The sequence below is a fragment of the Carassius gibelio genome, chromosome B8 (genome assembly GCF_023724105.1).
Source record: "Carassius gibelio isolate Cgi1373 ecotype wild population from Czech Republic chromosome B8, carGib1.2-hapl.c, whole genome shotgun sequence".
Classification (NCBI taxonomy): domain Eukaryota; kingdom Metazoa; phylum Chordata; class Actinopteri; order Cypriniformes; family Cyprinidae; genus Carassius; species Carassius gibelio.
This window is the reverse complement of record NC_068403.1, coordinates 4,904,116-4,930,003: the sequence shown is the minus strand read 5'-3', so window position 1 is coordinate 4,930,003 and position 25,888 is coordinate 4,904,116. Positions and strand designations below refer to the sequence as shown.

Genomic DNA, 25,888 nt, shown 5'->3' with positions numbered 1-25,888 from the left:
GTGAAATTATACATTTAAGTACTGAGTAATGTTAATTAACTAAATGAACTTACTATATGGTTAGGATTAGGGTTATGGTTTGGTTTAGGGTTACTTGCAAGCAATTGCAAGCACATATAATGTGTATAAAAAGGACACCTTAAAATAAAGTGTTACCAAGAATTGTATTGATATGCTCTCTACGCACAAATAAAATAAAATGAACAGTAATATAAATATATGAAATACTTGTTAAACGTTTTTTGAGTTAGAAAATAATATTTAAAATAATATTTAAATGTGTTTATATATTAATATGGATATTTGTAGTTTGTGAACCTTACTCCAGAGACGTTTGTGATTCTGTTGAACTTCACATTCGAAAACAGAGATATAATGATTTTTCTGATGGCATTTTGATTGACTGATTGTAAATGCACTAAAATACATGTAAAGAAAACTCTGCTCTTTAATGTACATATATGTAAAGTCAGTTTTCGTGGCTAAGTGACACAGCATGACCTGTCCATCTCCAACATCATACAAAGAGGGCTGTATTCGTTACGCGCGCCGCGGTGACGTCAATGATGTGCAGATCAGCTGTTGGAAGGGCGGGTCGGTCACGTGATCACGCCAGTCCCTTCAGACAGAATGAACCGGTGAGAGTCTCGCACGGTAGGTGTCCTTTGGAAACCAAATTAAACATGACCTTACGTTTCAGTAAGTTTACCCCACTCAGAAATGATTATTAGCGAAATATAGCCACAGGCTAACTGACACGATTGTTTAGGCGGATTGTTAATCGCTGTCTAACGGCTGTTGTTGTTAGCATCTCTGCTAACTGTGGCTAATGCGTCAAAACATTGGTTTAAAAATAAACTATGTGTTTATGCTGTGCACAAATATGAATCATTTTGTTATTATATATTTCTTATAAACGTTATATATGCTCACAGTTGCATTGTGCTACTGTGTTGGATGTTTGTACTATTTGTACATTAAACTGGATTAGATTTTTTTTTTTTCTTTAATTTGTTTACAAAATATGTTTTAGGACTGTTAATGTATGCTTATAAGGTGTTAATGAAATAACTTGAATGAAATCAAATACGTTCAACATATTTTCTACGTTTGCATGTACTAAACTCATTTAATTCTGCTTTCAAAAGAAATAAAGACTTTAATTGCTATATATATATATATATATATATATATATATATATATATATATATATAATTCATTTATATTTACAGAATTATTTATTTCTAAAAATAATTTCATGAACGTTGTCAAGTTAAGATAACTTTTTAACATTTTGTATTAGTAAAATGACAATGCAAAAGCCAATTATTTCATTTTAGAAACAGTTATTTAACTTTATTCTTAATAATAGAACATAGAATAGTTTCCTTACACTACTGTATATAAATGGATTTTGCACATATAATATGCATCTGCCTTTTTGTTTATGAATACGTATTTATTATATGTGGAGTTTCTCATTAGGGAATCAACATATTTGGGGGTCCTTAACATTGAAAAGTTTGAAAACCTTTAAATTACATTGTTAATTGCATTTATTGTTTATATTAAGGCTTATTAGTGTTATTTTGAATGAATTGAATGATAATGATATTAATGTTGTGACTTCTTTAGTTGTTTTATATATTAGTTTTTTTTTCATTATTATTATTTAATTAATGTCTAGTGTATTTGTGTCTCCTGCAGTCCTTGTGTTTCCTGCATCTCTCTGTGTTCGTGGATCTCATGGCTGCTGTTTGGCAGCAGGTGCTGGCAGTGGACGCAAGGTGTGTGCATGATTGTCATTGGAGCAGGACTCCTTTATTTGTATATATATATATATATATATATATATATATATATATATATTTTTTTTTTTTTTTTTTTTTTTTTTTTTCGTATGTACTTTTGATGTGTAGGGCCTAAACGTGTGATGGATTATTGTCTATTTTCTGTCTTTTTGTCTTCTTCCTCAGGTACAATGCTTACCGCACACCTACGTTCCCCCAGTTCCGCACGCAGTACATCCGCCGGCGCAGCCAGCTGCTCCGCGAGAATGCCAAGTGTGGCTTTGAGCCGGGGCTGCGCAGGCAGTATCTGCGTCTGCGCAGTCAGTTGCTCGCCCTGCGTTACGGGCCTCTGTCAGAGCAGAGCAGCTTCAGAGCCAGCAGTGTGCGCAGTTCCCGCACCACACTGGATCGCATGGAGGTTAGGTGCATTCAGAAACAGGGAAAAGGGTTGGAGAAATGCGGAAAGGGAGTTCTGGGCTGAAATATGCCCCACAAAAACAGACAGAGGGCAAGATAGAACATCTGTATAGTCCTTGATATAAATAGCAATCCAGATCCAGGTCATTGTGTTGTGTGAGAGCTGCAGTGCATGTAGATTGCGAGCATGAAGGACAATCAAATTGCTTAAACTCATTTATTACTGCCTGCTTTTCTCTTTTTGTGGTCTTTTTTTATCCTCTCTTCTGTCTTTCAATCAGGACTTCGAGGAGGATCCCAGGGCTCAGGGTGCTAGAGGCCACCGGAGATCAGTAAGTCGTGGTTCATACCAGCTACAAGCTCAGATGAACAGGGCGGTGTATGATGAAAGGTAAAGCCCACTAACTTCATCTGACAAATGTTATGAAATGCATAATGTTTTGTGAGAAACTTTGACATGCTTAAAAGGGGTGTAAATCAGATGGTTCGTCATGTCACAATACAATATTGATTCTCATACCCAGCAATACGATATATTTCCATACCTAAAACAATTCTACGATATGATTCAATTTGATACAGGAGTATATTGATCGATATATCAATATTTTGATATTATAAATCTATTTTAAACAACCATCTACATTTTTATTAACTCACAAATGCAACCAAAATATAACATTTATATACATTTATCTGAATAAATACATTTATCTGAAATTTGTACATTCTGTACCTCATTTGGGACATTCACAAAAAAATAAAAAATAAAATAGGCCTACCAATTTTTTTAAATAATAAAGAAAATAAATGGAAAAAAACATTCTGGCTGCTACTATGGGCTCAGCGCTAAAATATTTATTTTTTACAGATAAAATAAATATATAAATACAGATAGAAAATAAATACAGTACAACAGCTCAATCTAAAATACATTTTCAGGTAGAACACAGAAATGTAATAAGCTAATCGAATGTAAAACAACTGCACAGTCTCCACTGTATAAATGAAATATAAATTAATAATGTTTGATGTTACAATGGTTATTTAGACAGGAGCAGTGAGCACTTGTATTTTTTCTTTGACAGCATTAGATTTATTATTAGTTTGCTTTCACTTTAAGAATGAAGCACGAATTTAATATAAGTTACTGATACACGTGCCTTTTCTTTCTGAACTGTTTATGTTAAGACATATGCCTAACCGATTGTGTTTACTACGATATTCGCCAAAACACACATTTTGATGTAATAAGTTACATACATTTGATATGTGAGTTTGAGCAAGAATGCACGTGTTGGCGGTAATGCATAGACAGACATTATGTGAAAATGTGGAAAGTGACAAATAATGTGCATGTTTATACTACATATATCAATATTTTATGTGTGGCATTTGATGCATCATATTGTCAGACATCGTATCGATATATCAATCAATATTGATGAATCGTTACACCCCTAATGCTTAAGCAAAACAGATACTATTTGTTCAATCAGCATCCCAAAAATTTGTAAGAAACAAGTAATGTATTTCATTAAGCAAATATGATGTCGGGTGTTATTAATGTAATATGAATAGTTCTTTGGTTATATCTTATGTGTTAGGCCTCCAGGTAGTCTGGTGCCCACCTCGGTGGCAGAAGCCAGTCGGGCCATGGCAGGTGACACCACCCTCAGTGAGAACTACGCCTTTGCCGGCATGCACCACATCTTTGACCAGCATGTGGACTCAGCGGGTGAGTGAGCTGTTAATGATATGACTAAGGGTGGTGACCAACAACATTTACTCTAGTCTATACAAGTTTTTAAAAAACTTTTTATTGATGGTCAGTACCTTAAAGAGCAGGGTGAAAGAATATCAATATAAAGCCTATTTAATTTAAAATTAGTAAATAACAAAATGCTGCATGCCATAGATTTATCAACTTAATACTTACTAAATTAGAAATTAATAATTTGAAAATGAAGCAGTATTGAAAATATTTCATTTTGATGACAAAATGAATAAAATAAATACATTTATACTTTAGACAGCGACTTCTTGATTCTGGAATCTTAGAGCTTGATGCTTCCTTATTTTCCCAAGGAGCATGTGCTCCTAAGTTGAAAAATTAAGGAGTGCATTAAAAAAAGTTATAAAAAGTTAAAAAAAAATATGTCATTACTTTGACACACATGCTCATAAATACATTTTACAGTTTGCAAACATCTGTTTTTAATTGCAAATGTAAGTAAAAAGCTTATACTGTTAAGACCTGAATCCTATTCTAGTAATATATTAGGGCTGCACGATTAATCGAATGCTATTGTCATGCATATCTTGTCAGTAAAGCCGGTTCTGTGATTAATAGTAAATCTTCATCACATGCTTTCAGATGGAGCAGCATTTACTACACAGAGGCATATACCAGAGTTAATAACACGTTTTTACTTAGTCTAGTTTTTGAAATAAATCCTTCTGTGAGATGATGTGGCTTCTTAAACAGAATAAGGCACACAATAATATACAAGATATTTTAAGCAGTGATAAAGACTATATCCATTATCTTGGCATTTTTATATACTTTATTATAATAAAACTTATAACAAAATGAACTCAAACCAAATATTGTAGTAGTAGTAGTAACCTTTTTCTATATAAAAGTCTTGACACTTTAGCGCTGTCAGTACTTGGATGAATGCTTCATCTAGACCAGTATTTTGACCAATACGTGCCTTTAATCCATCACCACTATCCTGCTTCAGTGCATGAACGCAAATGTTTGAAAGTAGCCATTTGTTAGTCTAGGCTGCGGACTCTTGTTTTACATTCTCATTTTATCCTTTACTATTTTATCTCCTCAGTTCCTCGATTGCAGTTTGCCAATGATGATAAACGCCTCCTTGCCTGCTGCTCATTGGATGGGACATTGTCAATAATGACGTTGTCCCCGCCTCCACCGACTGTAAAGGTGACACTAAAGGGCCATGCTGGTCCCGTGACTGACTTCGCCTGGTCGCTCAGCAATGACATCATTGTGTCCACATCAAAAGATGGCACTCTGCGTATCTGGAACACAGAGGATGGACGCTGCATCCGAGAGGTGGCTGACCCAGAGGGCAGTGAGCTGCTGTGCTGCACTTTTCAGCCCATGAACAACAACCTGACTGTGGTGAGGCCAGATGCCAGCCATTTTGGTTTCCTTTTTACACCAACATTTAAAAGTTCAGCTCAGTAAAATTCGTACATGTTTTTGAAGGAAGCTTCCTATGCTTTTATTTGATCAAAGTACAGTAAAAAGAGTTATATCGTGAAATTGTGAATCTTTTTTTTTTTTTTTTTGTATAACGGACTTTTCTGCATCTTTAGTCCAGTCTTCAGCGTCTCATGATCCTTCAGAAATCATTCTAATATGCTGATTTGTTGCTCAAGAAACATTTCTTATTATTGTCATATTCTGAAAACAGCTGAGCCAGTAAATATCTTTGTAGAAACCACAATACAGTATTCTTTAGTGAATATAAAATTAGAATTGGATTATTCAAGTTGACAGATTTTTCCTGGCCTGTGTATATGGAATTGTTTATGCTGATGAAACACTGCAGACTGCTGTGACAAATACCATCAGCCCTTTCAGAAATCCTATTAGGGTGTGAAATTAACATGTGCCACCAGCCAAAAAGAGTCATTTGTGTGCAGCGATGGGAAATTTGACTTACCCATCAAGCACCGTGAGGACGACCTATAAAATAGCTCTGCATGACATTTGACAAGAAATGCAATTGTTGGTTTGACTGTATCTCTTATACTTTCTTTTTTACAAGGCTTTTTTTTTTTTAAAGCAGTTTTGTCTCATATGTGAACACTCCAACTAAACTCAGACAGTCTCAGGAGGTGCCATGAGCTTGATTCATTTATAACGTGCATTGTGAATACAAATTCAATTGAAAAATAACTTTTATATTGTTGTTGGATTCACTTGATTACCCATGCATAATTATTTAGAAAAACTTTCGCAAAATGTGAGTATAAAAAATGATGCATTAGGATTTTAAGGAAGGTTTATTTGTTCATCCGTCAGTCATCATTGTATTGCATTGCATGAAATGTTTTGAAACTGCAGAGTTTTGATCTAAAACTAAGCATTTAAAAATTGTTACAAATAGGCCATTAGTAGGTGATATAGAGTGACAAGTGAAATTTACCGTATATGCATTTATTTAAGTATTCTGCCATACTTTTATAATTATTTCATTGATTTATTGTAAAATCAGAATGTCATCTTACTTTTTGGCCGTCATAAATTACAAATGCATATTGATTGATTTGGACCACTGAAAAGCCATAAATGCAGGAAAGACAAACTTTTTTATTTTTATTTAGTCTAAACCATTTGTTTTTATTAATTTGTTTCTTATGTAAAAATTTTTTTTTTACAATGCAGAAATATAAAGAAAAATTACTGACCAAGACCAAAAAGAGAGCTACTTAGGGCTGCACGATGTGTTGTTTAAGCATCGATATACGCGATGTACGAATCCACGATAGTCACATCGCAGGATGTGCGATGTAGGCTGTCGTAGTTGATCTGTTATTCATTGAAATAAGAAACATTACATGGGCCAGCTGCTCCCCGGCCTTGACGAATGTGATTTGCGGATTAATTGCACAGCTTAAACATTATAGAGTGAAAGTTTATCATTGACAGGACTGAAAAACACATGCAAGTTTAACAAGGCAGAGAGAGACAGACAGAGAAGTACCATCAATGTTTATAGAAATGTATATGGATTTATTTTGCATGTAATTTTTTTTCTTATGAATATATATGTATTTTTGTTTTGTTTGTTTCTATTCTGCTATGTACAATGCTTTGGCAATATGTACCTTTGTATGTCATGGCAAGAAAGCAATATGAATTGAATTGAGAGAGAGAGAGAGAGAGAGAGCGAGCCTTTTTCAAACAACAAGAGTGCTGTCTAGCTCTCGCTCCCTCGCGCATAATTAATCAATTGACACCATGGTGTCAATGTTTAAATCATTTAAAATGAGAATGTAAGTGTGCTCACCTCATTTTTTGTTTGTAGGAAAAAATATCGCAATATATATCGCAGAAAAATAAAATATCACAATGTCATTTTTTCCCAATATTGTGCAGCCCTACTACAGATTGTTTAAAGGGGGGGTGAAATGCTCGTTTTCACTCAATATCCTGTTAATCTTGAGTACCTATAGAGTAGTACTGCATCCTTCATAACTCCAAAAAGTCTTTAGTTTTATTATATTCATAAGAGAAAGATAGTCTGTACCGATTTTTCCCGGAAAAACACGAGCGTCTGGAGGCGTGCCGTGTGGGCGGAGCTAAAGAATCACGAGCGCGAGTAAGCTTTTGCGTTGAGAGCGTTTGGAAGCTGTGACAGCTGTGAAGGCTGAAACTGAACAAGAGCAGCAGCAGCAACGACTCGCTCCGAGCGGGGCTTGAACCCGGGTCTCCGCATGGGAGGCGGAAGCACTAACAAGGGGGCAGGGATATTTTAAGCAGTTTTACTCACCGCATGCGGTTCGAAAACACGATCGTGACCCTTTTTCATTGGGACTGCATCATCCTTAAGAAATAAATGATGTGCAAAACCGGCGTCAAACTGGGCCATGTTTGTAAAACAAGCATCTTCGAAATGCAGGGAACAAACACAAACACTTGCACAACTCCGTTGATGCTCTGTAAAAATAAACTCCATCCACTGGTCCCTTAATGCTGTTTTTTTTTTTTGGTAATCTGTGCAGGGTTGTCTTGCCCTGGCAACCAAAAACACACTCCTTTTGTGACATTTGGCGACGCTCTCGCTCTGATCAGTGAAGTCTGTTGTGCTCTCTCTGCTCTGCTATACGGGAGCGCGCGCTCTTCCGGCAGAAGTGCCTCAGGACCCATATAAGGAAATTCCGCTCCATCTAACGTCACACAGAGCCATACTCGAAAAAAACTTTCTGAAACTTGTGACAAACCGGAAGGAGTATTTTTGGAACAGAAATACTCCTTCAAACGTACAACTTAATTTTTGAAACTTTGTCCATGTTTAGCATGGGAATCCAACTCTTTAACAGTGTAAAAAACTCAGTATGCATGAAATAGCATTTCACCCCCCCTTTAATTTTGTAGTTATTTTATGTATTTCAGTTTAGAATATAAAGTCTTTAAACATCTGTTTCTCATTTCCTACACTGAATCCCATCCACTGCGTGATGATTTTGCTGTGAAGTATTTTCAGTTGATATAATCCATCAGATGTGTCCTTTGTTGTCCGTCCCCAGGTTGGCAACAGTAAACACCACCTGCAGGTGGTGAACATCTCCACTGGGAAGAAAGTGAAAGGAGGCTCCAGTAAGCTCACCGGTCGAGTGCTTTCTCTCTCGTTTGATGCTCCGGGGAGAATCCTGTGGGCTGGTGACGACAGGGGAAGCATTTTCTCCTTCCTCTTTGACATGGCCACAGGTACAACACAAAGCGATTTGCTTGCATAAAGCACGAGTGGAAAATCTGGACAATATAATGTAGATGAGAGTATAGTTACTATGTCCCTGATTATGTAAAGCTAAGGTTCTTTTTCCACAGGAAAACTGACCAAAGCTAAGAGACTGGTGGTGAATGAGGGCAGCCCTATCTCCAGCATCTCAGCCCGCTCGTGGATCAGTCGAGAGGCACGGGATCCATCGCTGCTCATCAACGCCTGTGTCAACAAATTACTGCTCTACAGGTTAGAATGCACTAACATTAGATTGTCACTTTCTCTTGACTGAGGTGATTATTGATCAGTGTGGAACTGGTGTTGACAGGGTCGTGGATAATGAGGGAACTCTACAGCTGAAGAGGAGCTTCCCCATTCAACACGGATCCCAGCCGCTGCACAGCATCTTCTGTCCTCTCATGTCCTTCAGACAGGGAGCCTGTGTCGGTAAGAACGCAATCATCATATTACGGGCAATTTCTGTCTGTTCGGTGTGTTATACATTCACTAATATTCAAAAGTTTTGGGTTGGCGTGATTGTGTTTATGTTTTATGCTACTTATGCTCACAAAGGCTGCATTTATTTGATAAAAAAATAAATTGACTTCCATTCAATGAACGTTAATTTAAAATGCAGCACTCCAGGAAAGTGGAGGGATCGTATATATTTTAACATTTTTCAGTGTCACATAACAGTGACTTAATGAAATTCATTTTCAGCTAGGATTTTGTCTGTGTAGTAGGGTTGGGCGATATATATAAAAAAATAATATCTCGATATTGTCACATTTTTACGATATTCGATATATATATCTCAACATGTTTGCATTTGCATTTAAATAAATAAAACATGATTTTCTTTTGCCCATAAAAAAAAAAAATAATATATATATATATATATATATATATATATATATATATATATATATATATATATATATATATATAATTTAGATTGAACAGCTAATTTAAGCAGTTAAAAAAAAATCTAGACCAAGAGATCACTTACTGCTTTTTATTAAACTGAAGTAGTGCAAAACAAGTACAGAAAGTAAATTGTGTCAACTTTTTTTAGTGCATGCAATTCACAATTTAAACTATATATACAGTATATGAATACCAAAGACTTTTTGCACCGTCTCGGTCTATATTATGAGAACTGGTAAATATAACAGTGAAGTTCCCCAATAGTAATTCCAAACGGCCATAGTCTATGTTTCTCTATTCAAACATCGCGGTCGAGTAAGTGCATTTATGCAGCGATCACAATCGCAATTGGGAGATCTTTAAATTCTTGTTATCTGGCAACCACTCTCATAGTAGAGAAGTCCACAGTTACATGTTCCTTTTTAGGATGTTCGGCGCATTGTTTTAGGAAAGTATGCTTGAATTTGAAATATTCGATATTAGGGTTAAATTAGGGTAAATTTTACATCTTCGTCAAAATTATTCTGATATTATCGCTAATGTTTGATACATCGCCCAGCCCTGCTGTGTAGGCCGCTCACTATGTTTTGGGACAAGGCCAGAGTCAGAGAATCCTTCTCTTTCTCTCTTGCAGTCACAGGCAGTGAGGATGCGTGCGTCTACTTTTTCGATGTTGAGCGCAACACTAAGGCCATTGTTAACAAGCTGCAGGGCCACAGCGGGCCCGTCCTGGACGTGAGCTTCAACTGCGACGAAAGCCTGCTGGCCTCCTCTGACACCACCGGGATGGTGATCATCTGGAGACGGGAGCAGAAGTAACCACAGCAACTCCAAGCTTTCGCTAACTTGGCAACAGAATCTTCCTTGCAGGCTGGCTTAAATCATGTGCAATGAAACCTACTGTAAACGTCAAGATGACTGTTGTGTTTTGAGTGAGTCTGAACTGAATCATGTGGACCATGAAAGAAACTTGTGTCTTATCTTTGTTTTAGGGCTGATGTTTCTGTTTCTGTTTTTGGGGGACGTGGTGCTTGTTTGTGAAATGTATTATTCTTTGTGGTCAGCTTAAGAGAGGAGATGTTAATATAATACTTTGTTCACCGTTGTGCATTGTGTGTCTTATAGAGTGAGGGTGTGAGAATGAGAACGTTGAGTCTGCTTGTCACTAAACTTGTGTTCGCTTGCACAATAACACTACTGTATTTATGCCTCGTTGAACTCAATAAATGTAATCACACTAGCTGAATTAAGCTACATTTGGTCTTTCTGTTTTCCTTCATATATTATCTGTTTTTTTTTTAAGTATATTTTTCACTTTAAAAGATTGAATCTCATGTTTAATGAAAACCTAGTAATATTCCAAATTTGAATATGATTAGGCCTCCTCAAGGGCATAATATTATTCAACTTTACCCTGTGTTGGGCTTTTTGAGCAGTTTTGCCTGTCAACTTTTTTGGGCAACTTGGGCACTTTGCCATTTCAATCTAGATAATTTGGATCAGTTGTTGGCCTGTGTTTCACCTGGTTGCCCATTGATTGCAACATTGATCAAAAAGTTGCCCTGTGTATCATCAGCCTTAATACAGTATGCAAATTTTCTTTCATATTAGATTAAGATTACAAATACGAATTTTGGTGACGAGACATGAAAGACTAAAGACTCGTTGCTGTTTTTATATGTAGCGGCATTTATTTTGAAATTAACATTCATTTATTATTCATAAGCCCAAGTGTCTGCGCGTACTTTTATTTGGAAAAGAACAAATTTGCCTCACGACAGTTACTTCCACTAAAACATGAGAGGAACTACTTTTGGTTCTACAGTGGGGTAAGCTAAAGGAACAAAAAACATAAGAATAAAAGGCAAAGTATAAAATATATTTACGTTAAAAACATTTCCAGAAGCTTTGACTCCACATGAATCACACAGAACGTACAACTTCAGGCAAGTAACGTAAAAGATTACACAACATAAGACAACTAATAAAATGAATAATTTTGCATCATAGGTTTAGTTTCTGCTAATTCAGACTCAAATATGATGATGGAAAAAAAAACACCTACTATAGGGGTGAAAAAGGAACTGTAATCAAATAAAAAACTAAATGAATAAATTGTATTATTTACAAATCACAATTGTAGCTCTCAACATTTACCTGTGGCTAACACTTTATTATTACTCTAATTTATTTTATAGTCTCGAGCATTCAGAAATCATGCAAAAGGAAACTAAGCAGTTTTACTATGATAAAACCATGGTTTATTTTTGTAAGGGTTGTGATATGCACGTTTTTTGTTGAAGAAATTATAAAGCCTGTGTCATCTATAGCAAAAAGGTGTCCAAAAATGAAGATTTAGTGAATATCTGAATTAAATTTTGGTCAGTAGCCTAAACAAGGATTTAATCGTCCTGCAAGTGTAACAGCAGCAATCACATGGCATTTGTAATAACACGTACATAAATTGTTTATTTTGTATTTGCCTACATTATGTATTGTAACAGTGTTATTATTAAACAATCATTATTGCCTCATTATTTTTTATATAATATATTTTAAGTCATTTTAAAGGTTATTGATGGCTTAGGTCTGTTTTTATAGCAACAACAACAACAAATATTACAGTATATTAATACTGGTTAATTTGCAGTTACCATGGCTACAAGAACAATGATTTGTGGTGTTATTGTTAAAACAATGGGTAAGGGAACCTGAAAAAAAAACCTTTCACAGGAATGTGCCTGAAAGTGATAAACAGGCCTCATTTTTTACCTAAATGATTCATACTTTATTTTAATAAAATGGCGCGAGCGCGGATGGGAGAATGGAGGACATTTTTTTTTTTTTTTTTGGAGCAACTGGGATGGTGACCCCTCTGGGAGTTTGTGCCCTAGGCCGATTGAGTCTGTTCGGGAGTTCGGAGCGGGATAGCGAATCATTTGGGTCTGTTCGGGAGTTCAAAGCGGGTTCGCGAATCATGTGAGTCCGTTTGGGGATGGCGAATCATTTGAATCAGTTCGGGAGTTCCTAGCGGGATCGCGAATCATTTGAGTCAGTTATGGGGGCCGCGAATCATTTTAGTCAGTTCGGGAGTTCGGAGCGGGATCGCGAATCATTTGAGTCAGTTCGGGAGTTCGGAGCGGGTTCGCGAATCATTTGAGTCAGTTTGGGGATCGCAAATCATTTGAATCAGTTCGGGAGTTCTGAGCGGCTTCGCGGATCATTTGAATCAATTCGAGAGTTCGGAGCGGGTTCGTGAATCATTTGAGTCAGTTAGGGAGTTCGGAGCGGGTTCGCGAATCATTTGAGTCAGTTCGGGAGTTCAAAGCGGGTTCGCGAATCATTTAAGTCAGTTGGGGATCGCAAATCATTTGAATCAGTTCAGGAGTTCGGAGCAGGATCACAAATCATTTGAAACAGTTCGGGAGTTCGTAGCGGGTTCGCAAATTATTTGAGTCAGTTCGGGAGTTCAAAGCGGGTTCGCGAATCATTTGAGTCAGTTTGGGGATCTCAAATCATTTGAATCAGTTCGGGAGTTCGGAGCGGGATCACGAATCACGAAAGATTCGCGCTCATAAATTTTCAAATTGTCCATAACCTTTAATTCGTTGCTGCCAACTGGGGTGGCAGCAGGGGTGGCAAGGCTTTCTTTTAGGGTGGCATTTGCCACCCCGGTAGATCCGCCCCTGTTCACAGGTAATGAATGTGCAGTATTTAAAAACTAAAGAGGATTCACTGATTGTTTCTTATGATTATAGCCTTACTATATATTTATACATGACTACATACCATAATTGCTCCATAAGAATTTTTAACATTGTTGAATTGTCACAAAGAGATTGCTATGTGTTGTATAAAATTGTGTAGTATTATGTATGTTATGTTTTGCTGACTGACAACATGATTTCTGTCTGATTTACATGGATCTGTTCTGTTCTACAGTGTGAAGTCCTCTTGATTTGGCCGGTGAGAAGGTGGAAAAGGTGCTGTGTCTGCTTCTGCTTCTGTATTTGGGTGCTGATGTGAATGCAAGAGACAAGAATGGTATTTCAACTAAATTAACTAATAAAATAAAGTGTTATAATAGAATGGATTCTTATTAAATGTTACACATGCTTGCAATTGTATAAATTCTCTCTCCCTCACACACACACACACACACACACACACACACACACACACACACACACACACACACACACACACACTCATATATATATTTATATATATTCATTTAATTATATTTTTATATTTTGTGAGGGGGTAATTTTATTAAAAGTTAAATATTTATATATATATAGTCTTGAAGATATAAAGAAAATAAATTAGGTGTCATCAGCGCAGAAACCATGATCCACTTACTATACATAATCCATTGCGATGTATTTGTTATTAAATGAACTTACGTTTCGCCAGATTGCCTTTCATTCAAGCCCTTGGTTTACCAACAGTATCAGTTCGGTTCAGACACGCTATGAGTCAGTTGGCTTCACGCTGAATCACGCATGCGCAATATCATCAGCTCCTCGGTTCTCGAATCGGACACGTTCAAAATGAATGGTTTTCGGTTCAGTGTACTGGTGATCCGAAAACCGATGCAACCGGTTCTTGACTCGAGAACGAGAACTGCTCCAGCAGTGGGCGTGTTCGTTCGTCATCTGGCTATGTGTTCATCTTCAGTTCAGTCTTCACAGCAGTTCAGTCAGTGTACTGTTTAAGTACATGAATTATTCCGGGATATTGGTTTGTTTTAACTCAGAGGGAGTGTCAGTCACGTTAAAAATGTTAACATCTTAAGTAACTTGTGGATTAATGCTTATTGGAGATGCAAACCGTTTCAAATGATTCAGATCGATTTGGTGAACTGGTTCAACCGGTAATTAGAATAGTAAACAAGGTAAGATATCTAGAGCATACTAATTTACTATATTTAAAATGGCACACTTTGAAGTTTAAAGATCTTGTTAAACTTAAGACCGCTCAATTAATTTATAAAGCAATAAATAAACAGTTGCCTGGAAACATGCAACAGTTATTTACAGATAGGGTTGGGGGTTATAACTTGAGAGGGGATTTAAATTTGAGTCAACATAGGACTCGGACAAAACTCAAAAGTATGTGTATTTCGATTTGTGGGGTGCTTTTGTGGAACGGTCTGAGCAGTTCAATCAAACAAAGTGTTAATATGTTGCAATTTAAAAAAAGGTACAAAAGTTTTATGCTTGATAAGTATAGAAGTGGAGAGGGTGAATGATAATTCATTATGGTGGGAAAGGATGCTCGATAATGTTTGTATATGTTTTTTTTCTTCATCTTAATATTAAGATAACGCATTATTTTCTTGTTCAATTGTGAATTGGTTGAGGTAGTTACTGGGGGTAGGTCTTGATAAGCCTAGGGCTTCTACCTATCCCTTTTCAACAGGTTGATTATTATGTTAATTATTTTTGTTTGTTTATATGGATATTTCTTACGAATTGCTGTCATTTATTATTTTTATTATCATTTTATTAATTGTTCGAAATAAAGATTTTGATTAATTCATTCATTCCTGTGGTGATGCCACCGGAATCGCTGTAATGATTTCTTTTACTGTCTATGGGTGCAACCGTGATATCGAGGGGAGGGGCTCTGTACCTTGACGACAACTGTTCACCAAACCGAAAGTGACAGACAGCCATCGACGTTTAGCTGGACAGGATTAAGAATGAAAATCTGAGAATTACCAGAGTGATAGCATTTCACAGTAAGTTTATTTTTGCATTATCTGTCAGAGTTTACATTGTATCTTATGCAGGAAGTCTGAATGTGGAGCCCAATCGCTTAATGTTTGTCTCAGTTTTTAGGTTTCAATCTGTTATGTTTTAACATTTATGATTTGTATTATGCTTTGTTAAACTTTTAATATTTATGTATTTTTAGTACGTAACGAAACAACCTTTTGGTTAACTTTGTAGACATTTGCTTTCTAAACAAATGTTGTACTGTAGGTGAAAAACGTTCAGGTAATTTCGAGTGCCCTTTGTTCCGCAATAATTCAGAGACTTTGAGCTCTAAAAGGCAAGGCAAGTCAAGTTTATTTATATAGCACATTTCGTACACAATGGTAATTCAAAGTGCTTTACACAAAAGAAAGTAAAATAATCATGAAAAAAAATAATAATAATAAAACAAGCAATTTTAAAAACTTTTAAAAGGATTAAAACATTTACTTAATTAAAATGAATTTAAAAACATTTAGAAAATGATTTTACATAAAAAGAAAACAGTGAAAATATAGTGTAATCAGTTCGGACATTGCACAGTTCTCATTCAATAAATGCACAGCTAAACAGATGAGTTTTGAGTCTAGATTTAAATTTGACTAGTGTTTTAGCACATCTGATCTCTTCTGGAAGCTGATTCCTGTGGGCAGCATAGTAACTAAAGGAGGACTCCCCTTGTTTTGTGTGAACCCTTGGTATTTCTAACTGACTCAATCCTAGTGATCTGAGTGCTCTGTTAGGTTTATATTCAGTGAACATATCTGCCATGTATTACGGTCCTAGGTCATTTTTTAGTGACTTATAGACGAGTAAAAGGATTTAGCTCACTGGAGGGCAGGGGCATAGCACCAAATTTTGGGCTCTGGGAACAAACCATCTTGCTGGGCCCCTGTACCAAATACCATAGTGATACCAATGGGTGTGATATTTTGAAGAATGTTGGTAACCAAACGACTGATGGACCCCATTGACTTCCATAGTACGAAAAAAAATTACTATGGAAGTCAATGGGGACCAGGAACTATTTAATTACCAACCTTCTTTAAAATATCTTCTTTTGTGTTTAGCAGAAGAAAGGAAATCATACAGGTTTGGAACAACTTGAGGGTGACCTATCCCTTTAAAGTTCAAATGTGTACAATAACAATGTACCCATTTTGCTTATGTCCTCTTAACACTTAATTACTAATTACTAAGTGTTAAAACAGGCAATGCCGCTAAAATTGTTGATTATTTGTCGGTTTAAAATAAATGCAGACTATAGAATCAGAATCACAGGGTACACTGACCGCCAAACTAGACATTCGGTCTTTGAATTACGTTTTAAAATAAGTCATTTTCAATCATTAAGATGTGGATTAAACTGAGAACAATCCTGTACTTATTGTAAGAGCGTGCGCGAGCTAATTTGCATAATAATGCGGTAAAATATGCGCTAACGATCTGTGTTTTCGCGGGTGTTATTTTGACAATGGAGGGAAATATACAGTGTTTTCATGTAAACTTCTGACTCTGGGAGAACTCCAAGAGTAGATTTTTATGTTAAAACAATGTCAATGCTCGATGGTGCATTTGGAGCTCACCATACTATCCTTTTCAAAAAAAACTGAGTGAGCAACTGTTTGCCCTAATTTGCCTTTCACTCTTTAATCTTCTTTTCTTTTCGTTTTTGAGCCCCTGATTTTCCTTTCTTAAGGAAAGACATGACTCTTCCCCTGTCTTCCTAGTTCGTATCACGGCTAACTCCAGCTCCTGTCTCATTAACATTAACTAATTCACTGCAGGTCCGCAGCAGAAGCACCTGAACAGCGGGTCGTACCATTTACATTGATTCGAGAGGGGTGGGGGGGCCCTGCACAGCATGAAAATGTATTTTTTTATATACCAAACCAGTGCCTAACCACAAGTTTAGTTTTGCACAGGAGCTTTTTTATTTGTACATACATGCTATACAAATGTTAGTGCATGTATATATATGTACAGAAAGCTGACTTCTAAGGTGCCTCGGGACCTGGGTACCCTTTACCCCCCTAGTCCGACGCCCCTGATTCAGATGTCAAAAGTTATTTAGGAATAATATGTATTTTCCCCCGACTCAATTTGTTATACAACATTACAGAAATGACTTAATTTAGACAAAATGTGCACCAATTTTTCTGGCAATACTTTTGTAATCCTCGTCTAAGTGAAAAAGTGAAAGTGAAAGTAATAATAGTAGTTATAGTAGTATTTTATTTTGTTTTAATGTTTTATATGTGATGTATAGAAAATACAACATCTTATATAGAATACGTTTGGGTTACTTTGGCTGACACACTGTAATCTTTTGATAGCTATGGAAGAAAAGAAGAAATGCAGAACAGCATCTTCGCAACCCAGCTGCATATCTATGAAGAGAACTTACTCCATGCATCAACCTCCTGAATGTAGTGATGAATCTGTGACCTTTCACCCCAGGTGGAACAATGCTCCTTCTGTAAAATATTGCATTTAGCAGGCTGAAAAGTAAGTGAACATGTTTACAAGTCAGGTGTTTTTTTTTTTTTTTTTTTTTTTTTTTTTTTTTTTAGGAAGCGGTTTACCACAGCATCTTCAGAACCCAGCTGCATATCTATGAAGAGCACTGGCTCCATTCAGCAACCTCCTGAATTAAGTGATGAATCTGTGATCTTTGACCCCAGGTGGAACAATGCTGCTCCTGTGAAATATTACATTTTGCAGGCTGAAAAGTAAGTGAACATGTTTACAAGTCAGGTGCTTTTTTTTAGGAAGCGGTTTACCACAGCATCTTCAGAACCCAGCTGCATATCTATGAAGGGCAATGACTCCATGCATCAACCTCCTGAATTATGTGATAGACCAGTGGCTTCTGACCCCAGGTAAGACTAGACACTGCTTTTATAAGTATTTTTAGTTTTTACAAAGAAAATTACAGTAGTACTTTTTTGGAGCCCATACGTGTAAAGTATATGTGAAAAGTTCATATACCCTATGATGGGACACTTTAAGTGTAATAGACTGTATGCAAATGTTTCAATTGTCAATTTAAATTATTAGGATTATACTGTAGAGTGCCTTGTGTAATTTTTTTCTTTTTTAGTTAATAATTGTTTCTAGTTTGAATTTTATTTGCAGTCAAATCTCACCTATGTTCTTATTTTGAAATTGTATTCAAGAAATGTTGTTTATCTTTCTTCAGTGTGGAAAGAGATGCTCAGTCCAAATGTGGATTATCCAGTTTCACTGACACTGCTAATGACTATGAGTTTTCATCTTTTGATGCACTTAAGAAGAAACAGAAAACAAACATGAAGAGAAAGTATGAGAGCTTATTTGAGGGAGATCAAATACAAAGAAAAAAAACCTTCCTGAACAGCATTTACACACAGCTCTACATCATAGATGGGGAGAGTGAAAGGGTTAATGAAGAACATGAGATCTTACAGATAGAGAAAAGTTACACAACGCTCCAAAAGACTCAAATCAATTGCAATGATATATTACAACCACTACCAGGGTATGAGAATCAGACAAAAGACAAAGTGAAGACTGTTCTTACTAGCGGCATCGCTGGAATTGGAAAATCAGTCTCTGTGCAAAAGTTCATTTTGGACTGGGCAGAAGGAAAAGCCAATCAGGATGTAGAGCTCATGTTTGTGCTTTCATTTCGAGAGCTGAACTTGTTTAAAGATGACCGATACAGTCTTTACAAACTTCTGGTGGACTTTCATCCTGAACTTCAAGATCTGGACTCAAAGATTCTCGAGGAGTGTAAAGTTGTGGTTATCTTAGACGGTCTGGATGAAAGCAGAATTACACTGATGTTTTCAGAAAATGAGAGTGTTTCTGACGTGAATGAGTCTTCATCAGTGGGTGTGTTGATGTCTAATCTCATCAGAGGAGAGCTGCTTCCCAATGCTCTCATCTGGATCACCTCCAGACCAGCAGCAGCCAGTCGGATCCCCTCCAAATACATCAACCGTCTGACAGAAATTGAGGGATTCAATGACTCTCAGAAGGAGGAATACTTCAGAAAGAGAATCAGTGATGAGCATCAAGCCAGCAGAATCATCTCACACATTAAAAGATTAAGAAGCCTCCACATCATGTGTCACATACCTGTCTTCTGCTGGATCTCATCCACTGTCCTTCAAAACCTCCTGAAACAAGATGAGGGTGCAGAAATCCCTAAAACTCTGACTGAGATGTACATCCACTTCCTGCTGACTCAGATGAACATGAGGAACCAGAAGTATGAGGAGAGATCCAGTGAGAGAAATCCAGAGGAACTCCTGCAGTCCAACAAAGACAAGATTGTGAAACTTGCTGGACTTGCTTTCAAGCAGCTGATGAAGGGCAATGTGATGTTCTATGAGGAGGACCTGATTGAGAGCGGCATAGATGCCATTGACATCACAGTGTATTCTGGGATTTGCACCGAGATCTTTAAGGAGGAATCTGTGATTCATCAGAGAAAAATCTACTGCTTTATACATCTGAGCTTTCAGGAGTTTCTTGCTGCGTTTTATGTTTTCTACAGCTTTACAAATGACACTCCAGATGCAACTAAAGTGTTTGATTTGCTCCCAAATTTCCATATAGGAGCGATAGATGTGGCTCTTCGGAGTGAGAATGGACACCTGGATCTTTTCCTGCGGTTTCTGCTGGGGATCTCACTGGAGTCCAATCAGAGACTCCTACAGGGTCTGCTGACACACACCGAGAAGAGCTCTGAGAGCATCAGGACAACCACAGCTTACATTAAAGACAAGATCAAACAGGAACAGGGTCTTTCGGCTGACAGATCCATCAACCTTCTTCTCTGTCTGCTGGAGATGAACGATCAGACTCTGGTTAAAGAGATCCAGGAGTTTATGAAATCAGATGAAGACTCACAGAATAAACTCTCTCCGTCTCACTGCTCAGCGATCGCCTACATGCTCCAGATGTCAGACGAAGCTCTAGAGGAGCTGGACCTCATGAAATACAACACATCAGATGAGGGCAGAAGGAGACTGGTACCAGCTGTGATGAACTGCAGAAAAGCAAAGTGAGAGTCTACTTAGTATTGGAATATCAAAAATACATTTGTTAGCTTTTTATCTTGTATTACCTTAAGATCAGTTTACCAAAAAGTGACTACTTTATTCTCAAATAAAGTTATTTTCTTATTTACCTCACAAACAAGATATTAAGGTTTGTTTGAGATCATTTTAAAAGTTTAAAATTTCTCCAAATTATTAATAATTTATGCATAAAGTCTACACTTTTCTAATTATTCAGTTGTAAAATACAGTCTGTATTATGTGCCAGCAGACTGTATTTGCTTAACACCCTAAATGTTTTTGACAGAATCTGCCAAATATTAATTTGAAAAATAATGATCATTGACATTAACAACCTGTCACAGGTGTCCTTTACATCAACTGAAACATAATTGTACTTTCTTCCAGATTCAACAGATGTAATCTTACAGATCAGTGCTATAAAATTGTGACATCAGCTCTACAGTTAACCAATTCACCCCTGATAGAGCTGGACCTGAGTAACAATGACCTGCAGGACGCTGGTGTGGAGCTCATCTGTGCCGGACTGAAGAGTCCAAACTGTCGGCTGGAGATACTGAGGTTAGTAAAGGCCACTAAATATGTTTTCATCCTGTTTTCAGTGCTCTAGAAAGAGATGTATATATCTAATTCAAGTTGATATCCCAATTTCACTTTTAATTATTCTCTTTGTAGGTTATCTGGGTGTATGGTGACAGAGAAAGGCTGTTATCATCTGGTTTCTGCTCTTGATTCAGACACTTCACACTTAAGAGAGCTGGATCTGAGCTACAATCACCCAGGAGAAGCAGGAGTCCAGATGTTTTCTGCTTTGTTAAAAAATCTAGATCGCAAACTGGAAAAACTCAAGTATGTTGGATTTCATGACATATTTATTTCAGATAAATGTGTATTTGTAAAGCTTTTAAATCTGAACTCCCAAGCAGATTTAGCTTTGAAACTATGTTTAAGAGTTTGTTTTGCCCTGATAAATGTTCCTGTTTACATTTGTAATGATCTCCACTTTCATGGCCTTATTTGATCTTAATAAAATTTGCTTACATTTATTTTTTTGTTTAAAATGTAATTAAACAAGAAACTGTGTAAGGTACCAATATAGACCTGCACTGCTTATTCCTACTTCATTTCTACATTTCTCTCACTTTTTAGCTTAGACCACTGTGGAGAATCCAGGATCAAACCAGGACTACAAAAATGTAGGTTCTCCCTCTCTCTAATATACTCAATAACATACAATACATATATACTGCTTATTATCCCTTCATATTGGTTTCATCAAAGTGGTCAAATAAACAGTTAAGTGGAAATTATATAGCAATTAGTGCTGGCCAAGTAAAAACAAAAAATAGATATTTATATTATTTTATTCAAACTTATATTTATATTAAGGGATGTTACATTGTATACATTTATATATTTTTTTTATTTATCACTTTGCAATATTTGGAACTGGGAAATCTCTTATTATGGACTTTATGGGGCATGATTAATTGTTAATTAGTTACTTTAAATTGGAAAGTCCTAAGCTGCCATTGGCCAGTTGGCTATTCTGGAACTGGATACTCCAAAATATTCTATGATGAATGATCTGTGTCTGCTGTTCTAATTTCTGTACTTGTGCCTAGATTTCTGTAAACTCACGCTGGACCCAAACACGGCAAACTGTCATCTCGCTCTGTCTGAGGAGAACAGAAAGGCAATACGTGTGGAAGATAAGCAGCCATATCCTGATCATCCAGACAGATTTGAGAACCAGGAGCAGGTTCTGTGTAGAGAAACTCTGTCTGAACGCTCTTACTGGGAGTTCGAATGGAGCGGGGGGGCTTATGCTGCAGTGACGTATAAAGGAGGAAGTGATCGTAGATTAGGGTGGAATGATAGGTTCTGGAGTCTTTTCTGTACCCCTGATAGATTCAGTGCTTGGCACAATAATGAGAACAGAGACATACATGTCCAGTCAGACCCTTATTTCAGGAGAGTAGGTGTGTATGTGGATAGGCCAGCCGGCACTCTATCCTTCTACGGTGTCTCCGACACACACACACTCACACACATACACACGTTCAACACCACGTTTACTGAACCTCTCTATGCTGGGTTTGCAGTTTATGGTTCGGTGCTTCTGTTAGAGTGAACTGTCTCCTGTTATTTACAGTACAGACAGTCTGTTTTCATCTAGACTACACTCGCTGTAACAGCAGCACTGCTTTATAGTGTGATGCCAGCTCCCATGCCTGTGTCAAACTTAGTCAGGGACCAGATTTAACTCCTATGAGCAATTCTTGAAACCTTTTGAAGAAGAACCCAAATGTGCTATTTATTTGAAGAGTTTTTTTTAGGAACATCTCATATTTCACTTTTAAAAAGAAAATGACAGTCTTCGGCAATATCTGATTGAATAAATGGCGCTTCTTGCTGAGCTCTCACTGATTGTCTCAATGAACAATACTCCAAAAGCCGTCTCTTAGAGCTACCTGCAGATTATCATAGTTATTATAAGCATGCAAACTATTTTCTGAATACAGCTAAAAACACTAATCCTGTAGTGTGAGACCTGCTTTACTAGATGAGATGCATTTACTCGCTGCTAAAATTCATCACGCAAACACTAAACAGCACTGCGAGATCCAGTGTGAAACAAGGGCTGTGCAAAAAATCGAATGCGATTTTCTTGCACATCTCACCAGTAAAGACGCTCCTGTAATTAGAAGTATATCTCCAGCACGTGCGTTCGGATCAGGGTTGCAAGGTTTTTACAACAAATCCTGCCCAGTTGCTTTTTTAAAACTAGTCCAAAATTAGCCCAATCGCGCTTCGAGGTTGTTCCCCAATAAAAATTGCTTCCCGGGGTTAAAATATAAATTTTTTAGCAGGGTTGCCTTGGTAAAAATTCGCATTTTAGGGGCTAAATATCACGTTATTTGTATTGGGGTCGCTTCGACCTGTGGACATGAAAAACAACCTCAGACTGGGCAACACTGGTTGGCATTTACTACACCGAGCCGTAATTCACTGACAATCTACACAAAATCGATGTTAAAATCGCAGGCGATTCTTTGTCTATTTTGAAAGCGATTTTGTGTCAGTTGTCGATAGACTACGGCTCTGTGTAGTAAATTCCGCTCCACCTGAACCAGTGTTGCCAAGTCTGCGATTGTTTTTCATATCCGCGGTTTGAAGCAACCCCAATACCAATAACTTGATATTTATCCCCTAAAATGCGAATTTTACCTAGGCAACCTTTCCAAAAAATGTATATTTTAACCCCGGGAAGCAATTTTTATCGGGGAACCTCCTGGAAACGTGATTGGGCTAGTTTAGGACTAGTTTTGAGAAGGAACTGGAAAGGATTTGTTGTGAAAACCTGGCAACCCTAATCTAAACGCACGTGCTTGAGATATACTTCTAATTACAGGAGCGTCTTTACTGATGAGATGCGCATGAAAATCGCATTTGATTTTTTGCACAGCTCTATGTGAAACACTTGAATTAAGCAATGCAAATGACTCGGTGATTTAAATTTAAAGCCAGCCAGGGGCGATTCTAAGATTTTGATTTTAGGGGGGCTCAGCCCCCAATAAGGGTATGATTAAAAAATATTATTTTACTATTAGGGTAGGGTTGTATACTACTAACCTTATTGCAGTCCACTATTCCATTGTATTCCCTGTATTTCATATATGGGAGTAGGAGTACTGACTGAGCCATATATAACACTGTAAAAAAAAAACTAATACAGTTTTTTAGATGTGACCAGTCACTGGAAAATTTTGAATTGGGAATGTAGATATTTTTTTTATATTTTTTATTTTTTTACAATAAAGACTTCCTGATTCAGTATTAGGACATTCATGTTTATCCTTTGATGATACCACTGCTTTTTCTTATGAAATGTACGTGGAAATTGGCAGAAAATTAAAACAACATAAGGGTTCAATGACTGCAATGAATCTTGGGAACACAGTGGTATTGTGTGTGTGTGTGTGAGGCTGTCTGTTCTATTCTCACCTGACTGTTGCTCATTTGCAGACCTACTCCCGCACGACAAAAAAAAATTTGTATATCCATCTACAATGAAATATAAATTATTATATTTTATTATTATTATTATTATTATTAATTTTTAGCTTTTTAGCCTTTATAATCAACAATACGGTTGGTTATACATCAAGTCAGCCCCTGAACATTTATTTCATTTCAAATCATTTAACTAACCAGCTAATATTCATTAAGAATATAGACAAAACATGTATTAATGTAATTGTCTATTGGCAATATGTTTAATCTGTTCTATATTTATTTATATTTATTAAAAATAACATCATTATCAATTTGCCACTTCTATAAATCAATTACTTAAAAAAAAAAAAATAATAATCACAGATACCTTTACTCTTACTCTAATATATGTATCATGATACACTAATGACTAATTATTACTTAATACAAAATTATGTTTAATAATAGAAAACAAAATAACTCCACATGATGTTTCTCTCTCTGTGCCATTTAGTACTTTCAGACAATGATGTGTGTCGTTAATAATTTATTTTGCATGGCTGCATAATGTAATGCCGAAATACACAATAATATGTTTTCAATTTCAAAAAGTAAATTAAAATAAATCATGATCGTTTTCTAAAGTATGTTTTCATGGGTGTTAATCGCTTCATTTTTTGTTGGACAAAAAAAAAAAAAATCTGTCACACTGTGATAAAGGCTGAAAGTGAACGCAGCGAAGACGTACTGGTATTGGATGCGAGAACACACACACCACACACACACACCACACGCACACACACACGCGCACACGCACACACGCACACACACACACACACCTTGTACTCTCTGATGTTCGCTCTGCTCGGCGCCCCTGTGGATTGAAAAACGCGCTGAATCCATGCAGACTCAGATCAGGGGAGGAGCCGGAACTTGATGCAGCTTGCCACCGTCTCAAATGAGTTTTTAAAGGGGACTGAAGCGATCACTAATTAATTAATCAAATAATTTTTTAGGGGGGCTGAAGCCCCCCTAAAAAGGGCCTAGCGACGCCCCTGAAGCCAGCTGATATAGCACTGACAAACAGGAGAAACACTATGCAACGATACAGTCAGAAGGCTTTCATCATTTGCCATAATATACCATGGATTTACTGTAGTAACACTAACTGCTCCATGATATTGTGGCAGAAATGTAGAATATTCATATCAAATTTTATTACATTATTAATGCTGACTTAAAGTATTAAAGAAGTAATGGAATATAATTACTACATTAAGATATATAGCTTTTGTGAATCTATACTTAATGTATTTAGACTACTGTTTTTCATACAAATACCTAGAAACCATATGGATAATTTTTTACCATGGTATTGAGGAGAATGCTTTATCTGTAGCATATTTGATGTAATCTAAATACAAAATCCCATGAAGCT

The 25,888-nt window shown here is 36.6% G+C and overlaps 2 protein-coding genes across 4 annotated transcripts; both read left to right on the top strand.

Annotated features, from left to right (window-relative positions):
• The first annotated feature begins 562 nt into the window (after positions 1-562).
• LOC127964213 (WD repeat-containing protein 13) lies at positions 563-10,870 on the top strand. Of its 3 annotated transcripts, none has more exons than XM_052564354.1 (10): positions 572-654; positions 1,709-1,788; positions 1,978-2,209; positions 2,490-2,599; positions 3,816-3,946; positions 5,055-5,362; positions 8,500-8,680; positions 8,801-8,942; positions 9,022-9,140; positions 10,255-10,870. In XM_052564354.1, exons 2-10 carry the CDS (start codon positions 1,748-1,750, stop codon positions 10,437-10,439), a joined length of 1,449 nt encoding a protein of 482 aa, XP_052420314.1. In that variant the 5' UTR covers positions 572-654; positions 1,709-1,747; the 3' UTR covers positions 10,440-10,870. The 3 variants fall into 3 exon arrangements, with proteins under 3 accessions (XP_052420316.1, XP_052420314.1, XP_052420315.1); XM_052564355.1 differs by having other exon boundaries at positions 629-654; positions 1,692-1,788; XM_052564356.1 differs by lacking the exon at positions 1,978-2,209 and having other exon boundaries at positions 563-654.
• Positions 10,871-15,239: 4,369 nt separating this feature from the next.
• LOC127963731 (NLR family CARD domain-containing protein 3) lies at positions 15,240-23,133 on the top strand. Its single transcript, XM_052563792.1, has 9 exons — positions 15,240-15,366; positions 17,719-17,842; positions 17,956-18,066; positions 18,154-18,264; positions 18,585-20,435; positions 20,839-21,012; positions 21,127-21,300; positions 21,601-21,647; positions 22,077-23,133. Exons 2-9 carry the CDS (start codon positions 17,721-17,723, stop codon positions 22,583-22,585), a joined length of 3,099 nt encoding a protein of 1,032 aa, XP_052419752.1. The 5' UTR covers positions 15,240-15,366; positions 17,719-17,720; the 3' UTR covers positions 22,586-23,133.
• The last annotated feature ends 2,755 nt before the right edge of the window (positions 23,134-25,888 follow it).